This window comes from Callospermophilus lateralis, chromosome 8 (genome assembly GCF_048772815.1).
Source record: "Callospermophilus lateralis isolate mCalLat2 chromosome 8, mCalLat2.hap1, whole genome shotgun sequence".
In the NCBI taxonomy this organism is placed as follows: Eukaryota; Metazoa; Chordata; class Mammalia; order Rodentia; family Sciuridae; genus Callospermophilus; species Callospermophilus lateralis.
In genome coordinates, this window is record NC_135312.1 from 38,244,267 (window position 1) to 38,257,958 (window position 13,692).

The 13,692-nt window shown below is 36.8% G+C and overlaps 1 protein-coding gene across 2 annotated transcripts in view; it reads left to right on the plus strand.

The window, feature by feature from the left end:
* The window catches only part of Cwh43 (cell wall biogenesis 43 C-terminal homolog), a 49,962-nt gene that overhangs the window by 10,814 nt on the left and 25,456 nt on the right, over positions 1-13,692 (plus strand). Inside the window, exons 7-10 of one of the 2 annotated variants that reach the window (XM_076864952.2) lie at positions 3,715-3,972; positions 6,525-6,650; positions 9,319-9,398; positions 12,730-12,835. In XM_076864952.2, coding sequence (XP_076721067.2) covers positions 3,715-3,972; positions 6,525-6,650; positions 9,319-9,398; positions 12,730-12,835 — 570 coding nt within the window. The remainder of the gene's footprint in view (positions 1-3,714; positions 3,973-6,524; positions 6,651-9,318; positions 9,399-12,729; positions 12,836-13,692) is intronic. The other variant, XM_076864953.2, reaches the window with a different exon arrangement.

The following is a 13,692-nucleotide window of genomic DNA, read 5'->3' on the forward strand; positions in this document are numbered from 1 at the left end:
GCTTTGTTTTGAACCTGGAACAACAAAGGGACACAAAAACATATAGAACAGAAAAACTGTGAATATATAGTCTTATCCTTATTTCCCCAGATAAGTAAGATCATATCTTTGAGAGTCAAACCTAATCTAGTTTTGCTGCCTCTCTGTAGTATTAAATAGTAGTTTTAAAGACTCCAAAGGCAAGCAGATTTAAGGCCTTTAGCCACAGGCTACTTTAAGTATAGGAAACCAGGGCTGTAATCCTTGAGCTTCATCTCCCTTTCTGATCACCTGTTCACCTGAAATAAGTAGGAGATTACACTGAATTATCCAAGGTGGTGCCCATTTCATTGTGATTCATCTTTAAAAACCACATGATAAAACAGAATGTAGTGAAATGAATCATATTTTCCCATCATACATTTAAGTTTACAATCCAGCTGAGGACTTGGCATGACATTAATTATGGTGGAGACCAAAGAACTTAATAAAAGCAAAGATACAGGAGCTTTCAATTAAATTAACAAAATAATTAATAGTTATGTTAGGAAAAATGCATAGATGTAGTAAGTGCACTGATAAGGCCCTGGTGTACTCCACAGGGTGCATGTAACTCTCTTGTATGAAAAACTCAGTCTGTTGAAAATTAATATGTCAGTTCTCATACAAATTATTAGAGTATCTTTTACTGATAATTCTGCTTGATGTCTTGGATGTAAGGATTTGGAAAGGATTATTTGGAAGAGCTTAGTCTCAAACAAGTTAGGGTATACATACAGTTAAGTGCAAAGGCAAAAATGACTAATGGTGTGTGTTGTGTACTACCACTAATGTGCAAAAAGGAAGGGGAATACACATGCCTATGTACTTCTTTGTCTGCCTTGAACATCTCTGGAAAGGTGTAGAAGTAAACACTAACATTGGTTGCCTTCCCTAAGGAAAAGTAGTGGGTGATGGATCAGATGTCCCATTTTTTTTTTTGTATCATTTCTTCTTGAACTTAAAAATACAATTTTAGTTGGTTAAAACTATAAAAACTATTTTAAGATAGAAACTAAATTAAAAATATAAAGCAATAACAGTCAAGAAAAATTTAATAATTCTTTGCAGTAAGACAGATGACCAAGTCATTCTAACATCTTTAGACCCGAATATCAAGTTAGCACTCATTTTTTTTTTTTTTAATAAACATTGAAACCAGGTGCGGTGGCACATGCCTATAATCCCAGTGACTTGGGAAACTAAGGCAGGAGGATCTCAAACTCAATGCCAGCATCAGCAATTTAGCAAGGCCCTGAGCATCTTAGCGAGATTCTGTGTCAAAATAAAATGTAGAAAGGATTGGGGATGTGGGTTCGATCCCTGATACCAAACAAACAAACAAACAGATAATAGGCATTGAAAACTAGTAAACAGGAAAAATTCAATCTCACTAATAATTAGGCAGGAGCAATATAAATCATCATACTATTTTCATCATAAATTTGGTAAAGAATTTTAGAAAGGAATAATTTTGGCAGAGTTTCAAAGGAGTGGACATTTTAGCAAGTTTTCTGGAAGTTGTAAGGCCTGGTACAACCTTCAGGGCAGCAATTGTTCATGACAACAGCTTTAAAATGCTTCTGCCCTTTGATGTAGGTTGTACTGCTAGGAATTTGTTTTATGGACATAATCAGAGATGTGGTAAGAGATTTGTTGTCAGAGAAAGATAGTCATCACAATGTTGTTTTTAAATCCTTGACACTGGAAAGTTCACAGATGGCTGATAGGAAAATGCTTATATGTTTGGTGGTATATTTATCCAGTGGAGTATTACATACACATAAAAATGTTTTAGAAAAATTAATAACATGAGAAAAATCATAAAAAGCAGCATTTAATCCTTAATGTCATGTACAATTCCGTTTATGTAAAATTGTTGCCTCTACCAATTTCATCTCTTCTTCCTTACGGTCAAGGAGCACCTGCATCATCCTTGGATCCATGGGGACCAAAATCACTTTTAAAGAACCTGCAAAATAAATACATAATGAGGAAGGGTGAACTTCTTGGGAGAGGAAGTAGGGGAAAGGGCAGGTACAATTCCAATTATTTACTTCTCTAGACCCATAGGAAAACACTGAGGAAAAATACATGGAAGTATTGGCCGCGGTCGTCTCGGTCCTAGGTAACCCTAAACTGCTTTTTTGTAGTTCTGAATTTTACAAATTTCTGTAGCAACTAGGCATTATAGTTGTTTTATTTCAAAATGAAAAATCACCATTGTAGAGTATATTTGAAGTATTTGATGGTCTCACTATGGAGCTAAGCTTCCATGAACTGTCGAAGACCCTGGAATCTGGCTCTCATGGACATCTGAGTGAGGTTCCTTTTTAAAGTGAGGATGAACTGACAGCCACACGGTATTGTCCTGTGATGGTGCCAGTGGAACTTGTTGATGGAGGTGAGCCCTGGGACATTAAGAAGCTATCTGGAGGGGTTGAGGTTGTGGCTCAGTGGTAGAGCGCTTGCCTAGCATGCATGAGGCACTGGTTTCAATCCTCAGCACCACATAAAGATAACTAATAAAAAAAGATATTGTGTCTAATCAAAAAATTTTTTAAATAAATAAATAAACAAAATAAAAGGTGTTTTTTTTTTTTTTTTGTAGTTCTTTTCTTTGTTTGTTTTTTTAAAGAAGCTATCTGGAGCCACTTTCTGCTCTCTACTCCTGTTCCTGGAGTTACTACCCTGAGCAGTGAAGAGCCTGTTGTAGATGCATCGAAAGATGGGTCCTATGTATACAACAGTGATTGAATTGTTTCATAAATGCTGTATCATCTATGAGAAGGTCTTGTGTCAATGGTTCCACAGTGAGGTAGACCTAAAATGCTGTTTCTGATTTACAGGATTTGGGTGAGATGTTATATGACCTCACTATTGGCTCAACGGACTAATATTTGCTAAGTGCCTGTTGTGAACCAAGCAGGATGCCCAACCCCTAACACCTTTTAACTCAGGGACAAACCTGGGGAAAGCCATGAACCATTGTATTGCCAAGATAGTTGGATAATAAATGAACAGACTGAAAAGTTGCTACATCACAAGTCACATCTTCTTTTGATGCTGTGTAGTTGGAAAAGCCCGTGTACATGTTATAGGACAAAGGACAGCATTTAGATAGGTAGAAATTCCTTTAGAAGGTGGCTCAACAAAAATGTTCTAGAAATCAAATCAACTGTACGTGTTTTCTTTTTAAAATACCATTTATTTATTTGTTTGTTTGTTTGTTTGTTTGGGACGGGGTATCAAACCCAGTGCCTCCCACATGCTAGCAAGTGCTCTACCACTGAACCACAATCCTGGCTCCCAACTGTACATGTTTTTGACTTTCCTGTATCTGGTTGGTTAAATTTAATGAACATATTTTTGGTATTGTGGATAATTTTAGTTTTTATTGATGATAGGATCTTAACACCAATTATTTATTCCTCCTCTTCTCCCCTGCTTTTCTGGAATAATTAGCACTGGACTGAAACTTACTAGACCCATTCCACCTCCAGTCATATGGGTAACTGATGTGTGACCTTGAACAAATGACATTAACCTTGCTGGATCTTGTTTCTCATCTGTCTGGAGATTGAAGCAGGATACCCTTAAGGTCCCTTCTGCCTCTAAAAGGCTATAAATGGGTTATCCTAGCACTTCATTGCCTTCCCATCTGACTCACACTTTCCTGTTTTCTCTCTCACACAGGAACAGCTTCAGCTGTGGGTCTCCTTTACCTGCCTACGTGGGCAGCTGCTGTTTCCGGCTGTGTGCTGGCCATCTTCATTGGATCCATGTGGCCTCAAGTGCTTAAACACCTGGTTAGCTCGGGGACGAGCCCTGGAGAAACCATGACTGTTGCCATGGTGGTTTATGTTCTAGACATATTTTTCTGTGCATGGTGCACAGCCTTTAAGTTTGTCCCAGGAGGTGTTTACACTAGAGAAAGATCTGACGTGCTTTTGGGTGAGTGCATTTAAAAGTTTTGGATTACAGGATCTGCTGGAAGATATCCCTGAGGACTTGCCAGGATTTAGCACTTAACAGGACTGGTGAAAACAAATAGGATGATCTTCCTGTCTTAGTAAAATAGATTCTCTTGGCAAAAACAAAACCTAGAAATCTGTCTAAATCTTAAATTAAAAGCAAATTTCTTAAGTCATTAGTATATTTTAGTAACATTTATTATTCTGAAGGCCACTTAAATGAATTAGTTGGGAAACACATTTAATACATAATAAAGTATTAGGAAAAGGTATGATTATGATGCTCAATTGCTTCAATAGAAGGCTCATAGATATACCTAGGAATTGTGATTTTTTTTTTAGTTATCCTGAATGTTATTTACCAGATTTTTACTACTAATATACAAACATATGTGTGTGTATATATGTATATATATATTTATTTATTTAAATTTATCTTAGTATAAATAGTAATTTCCAAGATCATGCATTAAATTCATTTCCCATTTCTGTGGTTATGAACTCACATGCCAAAATTAAAATCTCACAAGCTTAGTTCAGTGTAATATTTTTTTTTTTTTTGGTACTGGGAATTGAACTCAGGGGCATCAACTACTGAGTCACATCCCCAGCCCTATTTCGTATTTTATTTAGACAGGGTCTCCCTGACTTACTTAGCATCTAGCCATTGCTAAGGTTGGCTTTCAACTCTAGATCCTCCTGCCTCAGCCTTCCCAGCCGCAAGGATTACAGATGTGTGCCACTGCACCCAGTTGTTCAGTTTAATAACTTAAAAATTGTCTCTGGCAATAATAAAATTACTGATGTATACCAGGTATACACAAATTAAATGTTGCTGGTCATTTTGAAGTTAAAGTAAAACATATCAAGTTTTCCCACAATAAAATATTAGAAAATGAGGGGATGGGGAGCCAGTCCTTATTTATTCGTACATTCATTTTTCCATTTGTTCCCTTGTTCATTAAACAAACAAAAAATGAGTTAATTCATGCACCAGCCATATTCCTGATACAATGCCAGGTGCTGAGATGAAGACACCTGTATCCCTACCCACCTGGGACTTTTGTCCAGTGGGGAAACACTGCAGATGAATGAGACAAATAGTTGTGAATATTCTGTGGGGCGAGTGTTGCATGGGAGGAGTGGCTTCTGCCATGTTCTGTCGCTGTCCTTCTTGGTGCCCTGGATTTACATCCAGTTCCTCTGTACCTCTTCACAGAAGCTTTCCTACCCGACAAACTAGACATCTGTCAGGACAGGCTACTGTGGAAGATTCGTTATTAAGCAACATGCTGTATTTTAGAAACAGCCTTTGAGAATTTGATATTTCTGCTTAATGCCCCAGCTCCCCTCGTGTTAGAGACATACATTGCTGCATTTACCCTGTGCTAACCTTGGCTTTGTGAACTTTGTATTTCTCTGGTTTCTTCCAGGTGGGTGTACTCTGTCCTGCTCTGTTTTCCTGCCCAATGCCCTGCTTTTCTCTTACTCCATCTTGCTTAGGGGTCTGCCAGGTGGAGAGAATGAGAAAGTAAGAGCCATTCTGTGCCTAAATTTGTCTCTTTAGAATATTGTGACTGATTAGCTTTTGGGTTTCTTCTTCCCACATGGACTTACAGAACACTTCTTATTACAACTTCATACAACTAAGGTCTTTTTGGTAAGAGTTACATTACATTGGTGAGACCACAAAAACCAAGGAACAATGATAATGTTCAGAGTCACTTTTAATACAATTGAAAAGAATTTGTATCATGTCCAAAATTAGTATACATTTATTTTCTGGGTTTTGCTTGCTGTTTCCTCAAACATTGAACATAACTTTTCTTTTTTTTTTTTTGCTGGCCTTCCATCTAAGCTTAACTCTTACTTGACATTTCCTTACTTGACATTTACATTTTGTGCCATATCTCTATGTGCATTCATACTATATATGATTTTAGAATCACGCACACTTTTATGTAAGCTACTTGTAGTGCATCTCAACGTAGCTCAACTTTTTTGGCCTGTCATTGGCCCACTGTGAATTCTGGCATGCATCCTCGGCAGGACCCTGTGCCTGGAGTGCCCACATCCCTGGGTAGAATTATTACTGCAGCACTGCTGTATTAAGAACCTGCATATGCTCCACTGAGCTTCTCAGCTTGGTGTATGCAAATAGTCAATTGAGCCCCTAAAGCTGCTCAGAAGGTCCTTTCCCTTGGATGTCTCTGTTCCTGCCCAGTCAACAGTCAGTAATAAGCATCATCAGCAACCCAGCAACTAGGAAATGGGAAATTCAAGGCCATTTCTCATCAGGAAGAGGCTGAGTCCTCTCATATAGAGCTTGATTCCTAGAACTCTACCTGATTTATTAAGGTTGTCCCTATTCGTGAGAACACTGCTAGAATAATCACTTAGGTTCTAAGATAAATTTATACAATAACTGAATTTCCACGATATGTTCTTTTAAAAGAAATTTTGTTTCCTGGAATTTACCATTGGAAGGATTTTTCACATTAACCTTTGATATATTCTTTCTCTTTTTTACAGGGACCGTGATGTTCATTATTGGGCTGAATATGTTATTTGGTCCTAAGAAAAACCTTGACTTTCTTCTTCAAACAAAAAACAGTCCTAAAATGCTTTTCAGAAAGAGTGAAAAATACATGATGCTTTGTAAGTATCATTTCACATTCTTTTAAAAAATGTTTATTATACAAATTTTTAGTCATGAAATTAGAGCATGTAATGAAGCTTCATGTACCCTTCACCTAGCTTCAACAACTGGCAATATTTTACTAATGATGTTAACAGCTATTTCCCACTTTCTTTCAAGTATTTAAAGCAAGTTCCTGATATCATCTCATTTCAACCATAAATACTATTTACTAGTTTTATTTCACCTCTAACATATATAATATGGTTTAACAGATACAAGGTTCAAAATGCTGTGTTGTAATAGTTGAGTCTATTTTCTCCCATTTTTTTGTTCTCCTTTTGGAGAGATTAAATATGTTAATATTTGGAATGTTGATGAACTAGACACTCAAATATGAAATTCACTGTCTAATATCTGCCTCATTTAAAATGTATTGGATTAAATAAAAATATTTATTGAATGTCATGTAGGAATAATGATTTCTACCCTCAGGGATTTGATAATTTACTAAAAGAGACAAACCACTACAATATAAAGAGAAAATAAGAAGCTACATAGATTTTCAAAACATCTCTAAAATATATTTCACAAAGTAGTAAGACTGTTTAAAAACCATCATGTATATTTCATCATCATTTGAAAATATCATATTTAAATTTAGGGGAAATGAGTTTTTGTGTGTGTATGCTGTTAAGTTTTGGTGTGTCCCTTAAAACCAGAACCTGGCAGTTTTTGTTTGTAATTTTTTTGGTTAAGAACTATAATTATTTTAGTCACTCATTAAATTCAGGCATTTGAAAAAATTTACTTACAGAGTTTTTACAAAATAGACTTTGTTTTTTTTAGAGCAGTTGCACGTTTATAGCCAAATTGAGTGGAAGGTTCAGAGAATTCTCATATACCTTTTGCCTCTGCACACGTAAGCCATTCCCACTACCAAAATTACTAATTACTAACCAGAGTGATAGATTTGTCGTATTTAATGCTATGTCAACACATCCCCTATCACTCGAAGTCTGTAGGTTACATTAGGGTTTACTTCTGGTGCTGTGCATTTTGTAGGCCTTGAAAACGTGTAACATGCATTTGTTATTAGAACATCATTTACAAGAGTTCTGCTGCCCCAAGTACCCACTGTGCTCTACCTGTTAACCCCTCTGCCCCCTCCACCAAAAAAAAAAAAAATACTCCTGGCAACCTCTGAACTTTTAATTGTTTCCCTTTATTTTTTTTTCCTTTTCCAGAAAGCCAAACTTTGTCTTTTGATTTGAATTTAATCTATTTTTCTAGTGTTATAATTTCTTTCTATCATCTTTGTCTTTCACTTTCCACTTTTCCTTCTTGATGTCTTTTGTATCAATTAGGTTTTTGTTTTTTGTTCACACCTCTCCTTTCACTTCCCCCCTTTCTTTTTCCCCCCTCCATTCCTCCCTTTCTTCTTCCTCCTTCTCCTTCTCCTCCCCTCACCTCCTCCTTCTTCTCCAAAGATTAAACACAGGGGCACTTAACCACTGCACCCCCCCAGCCCTTTTAATTTTTTATTTTGAGAAACGGTCTCACTAAGTTGCTTAGGACCTTATGAAGTTGCCAAGGCTGGCCTTGAGCTTGAGATCCTCCTGCATCAGCCTCCTGAGCTGCTGGGATTACAGGCGAGCACCACCACACCTCTTTCTAGTTTAGAAATTATATCTTCAATTTCTATTTTTAAGTGGTTCATTATTTTTAACTCACCACATTGAAAATATCACTGCTTTGTGGTTTGACTTTTGCTATTGATAGGCAATCTGTTGCTGTAACCTATTGCGCCTTTGGAAATAATCAGTCTTTGGTGTCTGGCAGCCCTTAATCTTTTTCTCTGTGTTGGTATTCCACAATTTCACTATGATATATCTGGATGTGGATTTTTTCCCCATCTAGCTTGGAAGTCTTTGGGCTTTATGAATCTAAAGAGTCATGTCTCTTATCAATTCTGGAAAATTTTCAGCATTATTTCTGCAAATATTGACTTTTCCCCATTCTTTCTCCTCATTGCTTTTCAACTCCAGTTGGTTACATGTTTGACCTTCTTCTGTTCTCCAGGTCTTGTAACCACTTTGCTTTTTTCTACCTCTGTTTTTGTGCTGCCGTTTACACTAATTCTCTATTCAACTTTGTCTAAAATGCTCTTTATCTTGTCCATAATTTCTGATTTTAGTTATTATAATGATGTATTTTTATTTCTAGAAGTCTATTTGATTTTCTTTTATAAATTTTCCTCCTTGCTTATTTTAGTCTCATGTTCTTTAGTCATACTTTGGAATGCCCTCTTTTGTTTCCTAATCATGTTGAGCATACTTGTTCCATATTCTGATTCTGAACGTTCCAGTATCAGAAGTCTTTGTGGGGTTGATTCTGCACTATGTCTTTTTCCTGCTGGTTCCTGCTTGTGTAGACTTGTTTTTGTGTAGATTTTATGATTTACGGTTACTTTAGGCTCTTGGTCCTTCTAACATGTTTAGGGAATATTCTTTGAAACCTGAATGTAAAGTGTGGGTTATGTATGCATGTCACACATAAAAATGAAACCAAAAAAGGAGACATTCATACAAACTCCTTGGCCATTAGAGTCAGGAATTTTGAAAAAAAAATACTTTTAAGAAGTCAAATTTAGTTTCTTTTGGATAATTATTTCTTCTTTCTGTTTAGTTTTGTGGCTGCTTGTTGGCTTGGGGTTGTTGGGATTAGGACTACGACATAAAGCCTATGAGAGGAAATTGGGCAAAGGGGTAAGTAATTAAACATTTTAAAATAGAATTTTACATGATATGTGTATATACATACATTTTTAGACTATTTTGGTTGGATGCTATACTTGGATCTGATAGCTGTAGAATCCTGGATCCCATTTCCTTAACCCCTGGCTCACAGACTGATGGTTTTATAGGCTTATTTTATGAAGCTGTGTTATTGAGGTAGGATAAACTAATATATCAGAGGGATATATTCATGATTTTTTTGTGTGGTTTTATTTTTACCATTAATTATTTACCTACTATGAAATAAGAAATTATTTTATAACTGGTAGATAGTTCTGAAGAGAGCATTGTGAGATTCTTTGATTTAAAAAAAAATCTTACAGACAGTTCTCGATTTTGCAGATGATGAGTAGTAGCTTGTGTATTGATGGGGGATGGGAGTTTTCTTCTCTCCATGTGTAGTTCTAAATGTTTTGATGTCTCCTTTTCTTCTATAAAAGTGAGTAGAATCAAGAGTAATCCATTGCAGTGTTGTGCTTGCTACCTGCTCCATAAAAGTTCATTGTATTCCATAATACAGTCAGAGTTACAGTTTTGGCTAATATAGAATTGTGTGGTTAACTTTGTATTTCAGCAATCTGTTCAACCAGGGAAGTTTCTATATTAAATACAAAGCTATACTGAGGGGTGGAGACCATGTTTCTTCGTTCATTTCTGTACTGTCAGCACCACCTGAGTGCTTGGAGTGTATTCAGAACTCAGTAATTATTTATTTTTCTTCTTCTTCTCCTTCTCATCCTCCTCTTCTTCCCCACACCCTTGGTGTAGTGCTGGGGATCTAACCCAGATCCTTGCTCAGTCACTCTTTCTTACCAAGTAAATAATAGTAGGTCATCATTACTTGATCTCTTTCTTCTGGCTCTGTAGTTGTTAGTTTTTATTATGCCACCGTATGTCTATCAGATGTCAACCAGAAATTCTTTTTAAAAAATTTTTTTATTACTTAGTGCATGAATTCTTTTTGAAAAGAGTTGTTTGAATTGAATTTAATACCTGTTTAATTTAATACCTGTTCATTCATTTATTCATTTGCAAATGTTTAGTGAATGTCTTTTGATGTCCCTGGTCAGGGATTCAGAGGTAAAGAGACGGGATGAGATCCCTGCCCTCCCAGAGTTTGCACTGAATATGGAAGATAGTATGCAGAGGAAAAAATAAAGAAAAGCAATCATTTTACATTAGGCTGCTCTGAAGAATATAGGATTATGGAGTTACAGTTTGGATGGTTAGAGAAGGCTGTTCTGAGGAGGTGACATTAAAATGAAACTTGAAAGTTGAGTAAAGGAAAGTTTTTCAGAGAGTTGATATTTAGACATAGAAAACATGAATAAAGGACTGAGGGAGAACCATCCTGGTGTCTCTGGGGAGCGTCAGGGCAAGGCTTTGGTGGAGTGATAGAAGATGAAGTTGGAGAGGCTGGGGAGGGCAAATCACATAAGGCCTCAGATTCACCAGTGAAAAGTTCTGAGTTCATTTTACTTGCAAGAGAAGCCACAGTGGAATGTCTGCAGTAGGAGTGAAGAAAATGATATATGTCAACTGGTTACTTTGGGAAGAATGGATGATAGGAAGCTGAGAGTGGAGACAGGAAGACAAATCCAGAGGCTTTTTCAGTGGTCCAGGTGACAGATGCTGGTGATTTTGACAAGTGTGGGGTCATGGAATTAGAGAGAAGAGGAAGGACTTAGAATATGTTTTGAAAGTAGAGCTTATAGGATTGGCCAATGAGTTGGATGTTGCTGGATGAGGAACAGAAAGGAACCAGGGATGGCATCTATATTTTGGGCTTGAGTGTCTGGATGGAGACAAATAGCACTTGCTGAGATGGAAAGAATGAAGAGACAACAGGTTTTGGGGTGATGAAGTCCAGAATTAAGTACAGATGTATGTTGGGTAGAAAAGAATAGCTTCATGAATATAATTGCGCCTCTGGAAATCACTGTTGATTCTATGTTCCATTGGAGTGGAAGTTCTCTGTTCCATTCTCTTTTTATGATGTCCACTAAACTTAGTAGCCCTTCTGCAAAGATGAAACACTCAGTTCTCCTCTGGTAGAACATGCACTCTGACTTGCTCAGTGAAACAGTGTTTTTTCCTATGCAAAGACATTGCTATTTCCTTCTCCCAACTTGAACTTGGATGACTCTGTTTGAAGTGGTTTTTTTGTTTGTTTGTTTGGTTGGTTGAGTTTTGGTAGTTGTGCTCATGAGTTTGTTCTAAACAAACCATTCTCTTTCACAGGAGCCCAGATATAGATCAAGGGGTAATTGAGATAGATGGCTAGGATTGGACAGTGCATTCTCTGAGTAGCTCATGGGTCTCAAAGAAGAGCCACTAATAGGAATTCTGTCCCAGAGCTTGGCCTTTCCAGTATTGAGAATGGTAATACTGTTTCCAACTTGATTAGAATAGGCTGTTCACTTTATAAAGATGACAAAGGCCTCTTGGTACCCCTGTGTGTGATTCTTTTCCCCTATCAGGAGTGTGTTTTTTTGTTTTGTTTTTTTTAAATCATTTTCATACCTTTCTTTTTTTTATTTTTTGAAGTAATCTGAGAATTTGCTTAACAATTTCTCCTTTCCTAAATCTATCTGAATTTGTTTCTCTAGAACTGAGGATTGAACCCAGGGGTACTTTGCCACCCACTAAGCTATCCTGCCCTTTTTATTTATTTTATTTTATTTTGAGACAGGGTCTCATTAAATTGCCCAGGCTGACCCTGAACTTGTGATCATCCCGCCTCAGCCTCCTGGGTCTCTAGGATTACAGGAGTGCACCACTTCCATGCCTTTCTTTATATTTTACTACATACGATAGATTCCTAGGCAATATTATTATTCCCATGTTTTTAACTTTATCTACCTGGCATCCAACATTTATTTTGCAGCTTACTTTTTTTAACTTAAAATTATTTTTATGACCATCATCCACATGGAAATATGTAGCCTGTATTCATTTATTAAGACTACGTAGTGTCCCATTTTAAGTATGTAATATCATTTTTAAAATGCCATTTCCTATTGGTGGACAGCCAGATGGTTTCTAATGTTTTTGGAATTTTAAGGAGTGTTTATTATAAATATTTCCCAGACATTCCTCCTAACTTCAAGCTTAAGCTAGAAGTTCACAGAAGATTGATTATGAGAATACCATAGAGCAAATATCTCCTTTTTTTATAAATTAAATGTGAGCAAAAGTCTGAGGAAATTCCTTTGCTGAAATAGGAGTTTTTGCAGAGAGGGCAGAGAAAACTGATGGCATTGTTCTGTCATGCTAAACTGCTGTGAAAACATTTCCTCAGGTGCCAGCTACAGAGTTCTCTGCTGCCATTTGGCCTCTCAGGTTTGGATATGACAATGAAGGATGGTCTAATCTAGAAAGATCAGCTCAATTGCTCAACCAGACAGGTAAGTCTTACTCAGATTGGTTCCAGGTTGTAAAAAACTACTTTTGTAAAAGGAGGGTTTGCCCGGTTATACACTAATCTCTTAAAAAGGCTTTTTGCTATCATGGCAGCTGCAGGACTAGGCTTCTGTGACCACATCTGTCTTTCACAGCAATTAATTCAGTTGATTTTGAACATCTCATATTAGGTGGGTATCTGCAGGGAATTCTTGCCATGTCCTTGTTGTTAAAGATACCCCTGCTGGTAACTAACTTGTCACTTGGGAACCCATTGTTGGGGACCATAAAACTATTGAATTAAAAAGCAGAATGGGTCAAACATAAGGCTTGTTTGTGAAGAAAATTGCTTTCAAGAGCCCCAGGGCCAATTTTATTTGTTTCTGTGTCTTAGGATGCTCATGTTTGTAATGAAGCATCCTTTAAAATAGGTGGGAATTTTGTTGTTAGATCAGTCACATGGAGCAATGTTGTAAGATGAATGAAGGGTTAGACTGGTTATTCTTAATGATAAGCATCCTCCTGAGAAATTTTGGTGTGTCTGATCCTGAGTCCTTATTTAGTCTTGATTACAGGTCACTGAGGCACATCTGGACCAAGTTTTAAAAAGGCCAATAAATTTACCTCTCTGTCAATACCATGGAGCTGTTTGCCCTGGAATAAAATGCTATTGTGCCTCCTTTCATTGTCTCACAACTTAAGTTGGGTATTTGTGAAAAACAAAGTTATTTGAAATTTGAGGAAAGATTTTCAGAATATTTGGAACTTAGAAAAGTTATGTTTTTACCCCTTCCCAGTATTTCCTCAAGAATGTATTTTAATTACATTCTGAGTATGGGAGACTTCCTTCATAGCTTGGGTT